This window comes from Psammomys obesus, unplaced genomic scaffold (assembly GCF_907164565.1).
Source record: "Psammomys obesus unplaced genomic scaffold, mPsaObe1.curated_primary_1811, whole genome shotgun sequence".
In the NCBI taxonomy this organism is placed as follows: domain Eukaryota; kingdom Metazoa; phylum Chordata; class Mammalia; order Rodentia; family Muridae; genus Psammomys; species Psammomys obesus.
This window is the reverse complement of record NW_026594216.1, coordinates 335,038-344,296: the sequence shown is the minus strand read 5'-3', so window position 1 is coordinate 344,296 and position 9,259 is coordinate 335,038. Positions and strand designations below refer to the sequence as shown.

Genomic DNA, 9,259 nt, shown 5'->3' with positions numbered 1-9,259 from the left:
CAGTTCAGTGTCCAAGTGAGTTACATAGTAATGGGAAGAGGGACTGCCTCTGACATAATCTGATTGGCCTGCTCGTTGATCACCTCGCCCTGAGGGGGTAGCAGCCTTACCAGGCCACAGTAGAGGACAATGCAGCCAATTTTGATGAGAACTGATAGACTAAGATCAGAAAGGAGAGGAGAACCTCCCCTATCAGTGGACTTGGGGAGTGGCATGCATGCAGAAAGGGGAGGGAGGTTGGGATCAGGAGGGGAGGAGGGAGGGTCTTATGGGGGGATACAAAATGAATAAAGTGTAATTACTAAAAAATTAAAAAAAGAATATGATCTATTATTTGAAGAATTTTATATTTTCTTAACAACTCTCTATTAATTATTAATAAAGAAATACAAGAAAAAATAAAATAATTAAAAAATGGTCATTCAGCTTATGGCATGTGATCATAATGAACATTTGGATTCAGTAGAGTTTAGTTTCTAGGCTTAAAAACTGGAACTGCATGCAATTCAGTGACAATTGTACAATGAAGTACACTGACCTCTTAGTACGACATCAATCCTGTTTTCCCTGTGTACTTCCCTGGTGGGCCAGCACTAATGGTAAGGGCACCAATTCCAGTGTCAAAGGGATCACTCAGGAGGAAGCTGTGTCCATATGATGGAAATCCAACAATGAGTTTTTCAGGAGATGCCCCATTTTTCTTCCAGTAGCTCATGATGTAATCCTGCAGGAGAAAAAGCTTAGTTTTAGGGTCAAAGCAGCTGCTGATCTATGCTTACATAGGTTAGCTCCCTGTTCTGAAAGCTCAATTGAGGTCATGTTAGTGAAGAGAAAATAGATCTGTATTCCAAAATATATTACTAATTTACAGTTTTTCAGATGTTAAAGTATCTCTTATTTGCCTCATTTAATTGTCATCTCTGAGGTTTATTGCTTCTGTCTGCTAACATAGGCCTAGTTCTGGAAGCTCCTAGCCTCCATACAATCTAATCTGGGCCTAGAATATTTTCACCCTCTGAGACTTACTTCTGAATAAGTGCGCACTTTCTAGTTCTTTCTGAGATCTGGGTGTTCTGGCTTAAATTCTTTTCCAAGATGACTGATTCAGTGTGGTTTCTCCCTGCTTCTGACTGATCTGCTCTCTTGGGCCTCATATTAACTTTGGCAATATGTTTTAATCTTCTGACTCCTTCTCATTCTCTGGCTCATTCTGTCTTCATATATGTCTAGTTTGTTCTTTCTATGCAATCTCTGTACAACTGTCCTGGGAAGACTGCCTCCTCTCTCCCCCTGTGCTTCTCTCCCTTAACTCGCCAGGCTTTGCACTGCTATTCTCTGAAGAGCTGGGAATATCCTATTCTGTCAAATCTTTCTTTCATTCATCACTTTGCCTCTCAGTTAGATATCACTTTCAAACATGGGTGCTTCCTTCTACAAAATATTTATTGTTGGGGATTAATGGTGTGTGCTAAGTGTGTATCTGTGTTTCAGCCAGAAGGATTAAATGTGTGTTCTAAGGGTGTGTTTGTATCCTAGCCAGAATGACTATGTTACTGGATTAAAATCTCTTTAGATATTTAGATATGCTAAGTAGTTGAGAGGAATGAATAATATCAGCTAGTGCTCATTTCATGAATGAAACTTTCAAGACATAGGACATATCTCATTTTTCTTTGAAATTGTCCAGGTTCTTACCACATTGAGGTAGGCATTAATGCCTTGGTCAAATGTAGATTTGTAGAGGGGACTGTTTTCTCCAGTATAGCCATCCTGTGAGCTATGAAGATCATGTCATAACCTGAATGTAATCAAGGAACCTGAAAAAAGATGAAAGTTCTAAGAATCATTCCTTTCAGTTAACTTTCTGCAAGTCCTTCATTTTATAATTCTTCACCACATCTAGGCTTCAATCTTTCTGCCTCATCTACTCCCACTTTCTACTTTCACTTTATCTGTGAGGAAAGATCCTAGAAATAAAGGGTTTTGGTTTATATGTTAAGTGGGTTTAAATAGACATGGAGATTTTAGGTAGGAGAGTGGTTTAGAGAAAAATGCAGATTATAAAAAGAAGATTTAGGCCAAACTACTAGCTTTTAAGCTAACTAAAATACACAAAGATGAATACCCTACATGGATTAAAAAAAAAAGAGCCCTACTAGAAGACCTGGTTTATAAAAGGAATATGGCCCTGGCTGGTATGAGACATCTCCCTGCAAGTTATTATCACATAGATATCAGAGGACACCCGCCCCCTAAGCCCAGTATGTTGTCATTTATTTTTGATGCTTAGTGGAACTTAATGCTAATACTTTATTTATTAAGTGTAACAAAGATTAACTCTAGACATAGACATATCAAACAAAAACTGACATTGCAAACTGTCTGAGGTCACAAGCCTACATCATGTCAACATATGTTATAATGTCTGGTGGAAAAAATACAACAGTTGTCTTACTGAGTGCTAGACCCTGTATATTATAAAATTGCCTTGATTGGCAAGTTGAGCACCAAAAGCATGTTGATTTAGGATTTAATAAACTGATTGCATAAGATACCTAGTCATGGGATGGCTCTTAAGACTGCTAATGTGAGTCTGAACAAAAGTATGATCCCAGGGAACTCACAGGGCCAAAGTGGAACCAATATAGTTGTTTTGCTTTGTGATCATGCTTTCAAACAGTATTTTAAAGACTTATGTTTACATGTCCTGAACAGGAGTAGGGTTGAGTCATATCCAACCACAGAAATCTCAAGCAAAAGGAGAGGGGACAGTCCCCCCTCTGCCCTGGGCCAGCATGTCTTGAAGCAGATTGTCCTGCACTCCCCTTCAGAGGAGGTCACATAGGCTCACAGAGGTTAAACTTTCCCTCTTCTTATGAGGTCATGTCCAGCAAGCACCTAGCATTCCTCATTATGCAAATGAGGCATTCTCAGCACCTTGGTACTGACCAATGATACACACCCATTCCCAAGAGCCCTTACTCTCCTCTAGAGGTTGAAAAAGTCTTTCTTCTCCCCAATTAAAGGATCTGTCTCACTGAAGCCTGCCTCTGGAGAGTCTGTCCTTGGCCAATAGGACACTGAAGAGATGCTTGTCCTTAGATGGGCTTCCACGAGACCCAGGATACCGCCAGTCCAGATTCAGTCCATCAAAGTCAGACTGGCGCAGCAGTGTAATGACTGACTTTATGAATGTCTGACGGTTCAGAGGAGTAGAGACCATGGCACTGAACCTGAGAACCAAAAGTAGACAGATTATTTGTGCAAAATGACCACACTGGAAAAAGACAGTCCATAGCTAATTTCAGAGTCTGTGTTCTTCAACAAGGCTCCCTAAATTGTTCCCAGCCTCCCCTCCACCTGTCAGCAATAGAACCTAGCATCCCCTTTACTTTGTTAGTCCTAATGTAGCTATTAATCTGTTGCCCTTTCATTTTTAATAGCTTTCCATCATTGTTAATCAAACACATACTGCCTTAAAACACATTTCAGTTCATATGAACTCAAGGCATGTTTCTTCTGTATGAAGAACCATCAGTTCAGTTCTTGAAAAGGTAGAAAGAAGCAGAGCGTGACCCTCCTCTGACCTGGAGGATTTAAATACTTTAAGAAACAGTACTTTGAAGTAGGCAACTAACGCTAGGAAGGTGTCATCCTAGAATACCTAAACAAATTTGAACTTGAAAAAGTCCCATGAGGACTTGGAAAAGGGGGGGTTCTGTTTAATTTAAGCTTCTAGTGAAATAAATTTGGATGTAACTTATTCACCCAATGGATATTCTTTTTTATGTTTTTTATTTTTATATTAATCACAGGTTATTTATTTTGTATCCCAGTTGTAGACACCACTCTCATTCCCTCCCGATCCCACTCTCCCTCCTTTATCTCCTCCCTGCCCCTTTCCAAGTCCACTGATTGGGGAGGTCCTCCAATGGATATTCTTAATTTCTCTCTTAAAAGACTGAGATTGTGTTGTCATAGTTTGTTTAAACTAGAAATTAGCAGTAGACCACATGTATAAAACTTTCTGATCAGATCCAACGTCCCAGCCTCCAATGGCCAGGAGAGTTTTCAGCTCCAAGTTTCTTAAAAACAACAATAAAAAAGAGAAATATAAAAATTCTTGGTTTCTTTAATAAGAAATAGCAGTGTGATTTGCATACTCCTCATATTATTTTGTTCTGTGTTGCCATGAAAATAAACATTCCATTGTAATTTTCCATTAATTTTGTATTAAAATTACTTGTTATTCTTTTTTCTTTTTTTTACTTTTAAAATTTTTGTTTGTTTCTTCACAGTTTATTCATTATATATTCTGATTGAAGCCCAATCTCCATCCCTTTCCCCCTCATCCCCTTCCCCTAGTCCACTGAAAGTGGGAGTTCTCCACTATTGCCATCTCCCCATAGCTTCTTTAGTCTCATTAGGACTGCTTAGATCTTTTTCCTCCGTGGCCTTGCAAGGATGCCTCATCACGGGCAAGTGATCAGTATTAGGTAACCCAGAAACAGAAAGATAAGCATGGTATGCACTCACTAATAACCAGATATTAGCCATATAATATAGGACAGCCATCTTCAGAAGAAACTAAGATCTAAAGAGGACCCTAGGGAGAATGCTTAAATCTCATTCAGAATGGCAAATAGGAGAGACAGCAGAAGCAGTGGAAGAGAGAAAATAGGAATGAGAGTCTACTATAGAAGGTCCTCTGAAAGGTTTCACCCAACAGGGGATCAAAGCAGATGCTAAGACTCAGGGCCAAACTTTGGGCAGAGCACAAGGAGGCTTATGGAGGAAGAGAGGGTTGGGATTAGAGGGACATAGAGGGGACAGGAGTCCTACAAGGAGACCAACAAAACTGAAAGATCTGAGCGGAGGGAGGGTGTCCTGCAGAGACTAATGCGCCAATGGAGGACCATGCATGGAGAGGACCTACACCCCTGCTCAGATGAGGCTGATTGGCAGCTCAGTCTCCATGTGGATCTCTGAGTGGGGAGGAGGTGTTGCCTCTATCATGAACTCAGTGGACTCTGATCACTGTTATACTTTTACTTTTCTTTTTTCTTTTTATTAATTACAGTTTATTCACTTTGTATCCCCCCGGTACCTTCCTTCCTCCTTCCCACCCAAATCCACCTTCCCTTTTCCCCACCCGAATCCCTTTCCCAGTCCACTGAAAAGGGAGGTCCTCCTCCCCTTCCCTCGGTTCCTAGTCTATCAGGTCTCATCAGGAGTGGTTGCATTGTCTTCTTCTGTGGCCTGGTAAGGCTGCTCCCCCCTCTGGGGGAGATAATCAAAGAGCAGGCCAATCAATTCCTGTCAGAGACAGTCCCTGTCCCCATTAATATGGAGGCCACTTGGACAATGAACTACCATAGGCTACCTTTGTGCAGGGGTTTCAGGCCATCTCCATGAGTGGTCCTTGGCTGAAGTGCCCAGAATTTCAGGATCTGTTCCTGTCCTTGTGGAGCTCCTGTCCTCTCCAGATCTTACTGTTTCCAACTTCTTTCATAAGATTCCCTGTACTCTGCCCAAAGTTTGGCTATGAGTCTCAGCATCTGCCTCCATACCCTGCAGGGTAGAGCCTTTCAGAGGTCCTTTGTGGTAGGCTCCTGTCCTGTTCCCTGTTTTCTCCCTTCTCCGATGTCTATCCTCTTTGCCTTTCTGAATGGGGATTGAGCATCATAGCCAGAGTCCTCCTTTCTGATTAGCTTCCTTAGGTATACAGATTGTGGTATGTTTATCCTATATTATATGTCTAGTATCCATTTATGTGATATACCCTACTTTTACTTTTAAAATAAGGTTCTTAACACAAGCTTACCATGTAGTGCACTGACTGCATTTTGTTATCACAACTTAGGACCCTAATGAGCGCACATTGTTCCTGACACTTAAAATGACAGATTCTTTTAGCTCTACTGTTTTCTCAACCTCCATAAGTGAATACAAATGAATTTTGCCAGAAGCGTACATTGTCATGGGAACAGTAGTTTCGAGACATTAGTTTCCAAGTAATTATCATCAGCAGGAGTGAGAAGACATGAGTTATCAGTTTTCTGCCCCTTCCTTTGAGATTAAGATTGTGTGGTCGGAAGTAGGGGCAGGTGCTTTCAGTGATTCATTTAGTTTTGATACAAGATAAGGAAAGGGTCAAAGTCAAGAAAATTATCTTAAATGAAGTTATCTGCAGTTAGCTTAGATTCTTACTAACGAAAGTGTTGTTACTGAAGGTAGAAATCACTGAGTTTTGCTTGTTTTACACATGGCTAACCCGATAAATGTGCAAATTTAAAATATGAGAATTTGCTTTTATTAAACAGAGGAAAGCTGTAACTGATGAAATCAAATTTTCTAATTGAACGGGAGCACTGTTATCTGAACTCTAATATCCTTTGGTTCCCACTTTTCAAAGTAGAAAGCTGAACTTTCTCCTCCCTACCCCCCCCCCGAAATCCCTCCAATGCACAACCTATCCCAAGGCCAGAAAGAAAGATACTCATCTCATACAACGTCATTATGACCACATCATGATCTGTAAAGATTGTATACTTCATCACAATTTGATATGTGGCTTCTAAACCATAAGTGGCAGCAGCCTATGGCAATGATTGCTAGAAAAATCTATCTTCTGAACATGCCATAAAAGAAATTTGATCTCACTTTCATAACACACACACACACACACACACAAATAAACTGAAAGTTGAATAAGAGCATAAACATAAGTTCTGAAGTTACTAAATTATTACAAGAAAATGTTGAAATCACCATGTGAGTCTTCTGTGTAGTGACAAAACTTGGAATATTATTTGACCATAAGAAGGAATGAAGACCGCTACTGCAACTCTGTTTTTTAAATTTTATCAACATTCTACTAAGTGTAAAAGGTGAAATAGAGACAAATAGAATGTAGTCTGACTTTATAATGACAGCTAAAATGTTCAACGCAAAGAATATGAATGTGGAATGGTGATTTTGAGCAAATGGTAGGAAGAGACGGGCTGGAAAAAAATCTGGTCAAAATTAATGATATGAAGGTTATGTGAAATAACACCAGGTAAAAAGAACATTTACCATGATTAATGGAAATAGATGAGATGACATGTACACAAAGGTGGTCATGAGCAGTTAATATACAATAAAAGCATTCGGTTTGCCTCAATTTCAGACTCAGGAAAAATACATTGGTGGGCTGTCAACTCAAGCACATTGATTCTAAGCTATAGGTAAAGAAGCGTTTAGATGTGGCAACTACTGACACATAGATACCAAACCAGGTATCTCTTACCTTGTCCTTTTCTTACCTGGTTTTCAGATCATTTAATTCTTTGTACTCTTCCAAGTCCTCCTTACTTATCACGGTGATCTCATTGTTCCGCATCCCAGCAAATGCATAGATCAGGTGAGTACACAAGAAAGGCTCAATGTTACTGGGTTTGAAACCTCCCACACCAGGACGGTCCTTGGACCCCCCCTTATATAATAGCACATCAGCTGGTAGGCAGAACCTAGGAAAGTTATCAAAAGAACAATGCCCTGATGTAGATACCAAGTAAATTTGCTCACAATTTTGCCTGCCCTCTTTCCCTTGCTATGCTCCATATAGGATTATTCAAATCAACAATTGTCCGGTTATTCGTAATTGGTACGGATTCTCAGCTGAAGCCTGCATACCCTTTGAAGCCTCTTGATAAAACAAACCCATTATTCCTGTGAAACCCTGAAGTTGCCAGTTGCAAAACTCTCAACTCAACTTATTAGAGAGGGGAGCAGTGAGAGTGAAGATGAGTTTACTACACAAAGTCAACCCATACCTTTCACCCAAGCAGATTATCTCTTAACATTTTTGCCAATAAATCATTGTGAGAAAGTAATATGAAAATGAACCATAATAGGCATATGTGTTTGCATTAGGAATATTAGTCAGGATTAGAGTCAGATTGAAGTAAGTTTTTTGGTCAACAACTCACCTAACTGAGCATTTAGAACAATCACCAGACCTAGAGAGAAGGAAGACACATTTTCTTTGGATCAGTTGTTAGAACCATAAGAATTAAATTATCAGTTCCTGTGGGTCATCCTACTGACTATAGACCATTACATCCGCTAAGAAATCTCACAGTTATACTAGATGTGAGACCTTGGAGACATCATTCCATTCAACTCTTCTACACTGATTAATAAATCCTGGCAGTGTTCTTAATGTTACATGTCCTGTGTCCTAATTGTTATAAAATTTGAAATCTGCTACTTCTTTCAGCAACACTGAATGAAATTATTCACAAGATCACCTACTTAGTGAGCATACTGGAGAAAGTTCTGACTGCCTCCTTAGTGATGAGATTTTGGTCTTGAATCATTATATAACTGCAACAATTCTCCTATGAATCTTTTAAACATTGAGCTTCAGTACTCACTTGAACAAATATCTGAAGCTAAAAGAAAAATATATAAGGCACGGATTTAGAGCACCTTGTGAGTTTTGAACAACTTGGCAAAAATTCATAAATCTAACTCTTTGAACACTGAATGTTTCTATCTGTGACATTTTAATGAAACAGGACAGTAGAGAATAGTTGTGAGATAACCCGAAAGGAGAGGGGCAAAGAAAACTAGAGTAGCTCTATCTCATATTCTACAGATGTCCATCTCTGAAAATGTTGTTCCGGAACAGTAACATGAAAATAAACAGAAATATTCCCTAAGTCTGTGGGCTTATGAGAGATTTTCATAAAGAGACTCAATAAGGAAAAGAAAATCTTCAACGACAAAGAATAACAAAGCATAGAGTTGCAGTGTGCGGAAAGAACCTGACAAGCCTAAGGCTGTCTGTCTGATTATCATCTCACCTGTGGCAATAATGAACTTGGCCATGGTGTCTTCGGGATTGTTCCAGGAGCACTTCTGTTGGCTTTTTATACCCTCTGAGATGATGGTTTTTGCCAGGTTTGGAAGACAGCAAGTTTTTACCAGGAAGTCTTTGTGGGTAATATTTTACTCCATAGGTCTCTCCTCTGACTCAGCTTCTTTAGTATATCACTAGCACCTTTTATCACCCTCTATAAATAAAATAGCTATGTGTCCAAAAAGAGGGTGGGTTCCCTAGCATTAGGCATCCGTCCTCTTGACAGTTCCCAGGAACTCAGCAACTCTTTCAATACTGCATACTTATTCTGCATAATTTATACCTAAGCTATTCTCTATCATCTTACTAATTTTTAGAAAGAAATATCTTTCTGAGTATTGACAGAGGTTG

At 39.5% G+C, this 9,259-nt stretch overlaps 1 protein-coding gene across 1 annotated transcript in view; it reads right to left on the bottom strand.

Moving 5' to 3' along the window:
• LOC129684877 (uncharacterized) overlaps positions 1 to 8,877 on the bottom strand; it is a 75,419-nt gene extending 66,542 nt beyond the window's left edge. Inside the window, 10 exon segments of the mRNA XM_055618131.1 lie at positions 539 to 724; positions 1,696 to 1,789; positions 1,791 to 1,848; positions 2,718 to 2,785; positions 3,039 to 3,233; positions 4,014 to 4,085; positions 7,308 to 7,483; positions 7,486 to 7,511; positions 7,974 to 8,003; positions 8,853 to 8,877. Of these exon segments, the coding sequence (XP_055474106.1) occupies positions 539 to 724; positions 1,696 to 1,789; positions 1,791 to 1,848; positions 2,718 to 2,785; positions 3,039 to 3,233; positions 4,014 to 4,085; positions 7,308 to 7,483; positions 7,486 to 7,511; positions 7,974 to 8,003; positions 8,853 to 8,877 (930 nt within the window).
• Between the last annotated feature and the right edge of the window lie 382 nt (positions 8,878 to 9,259).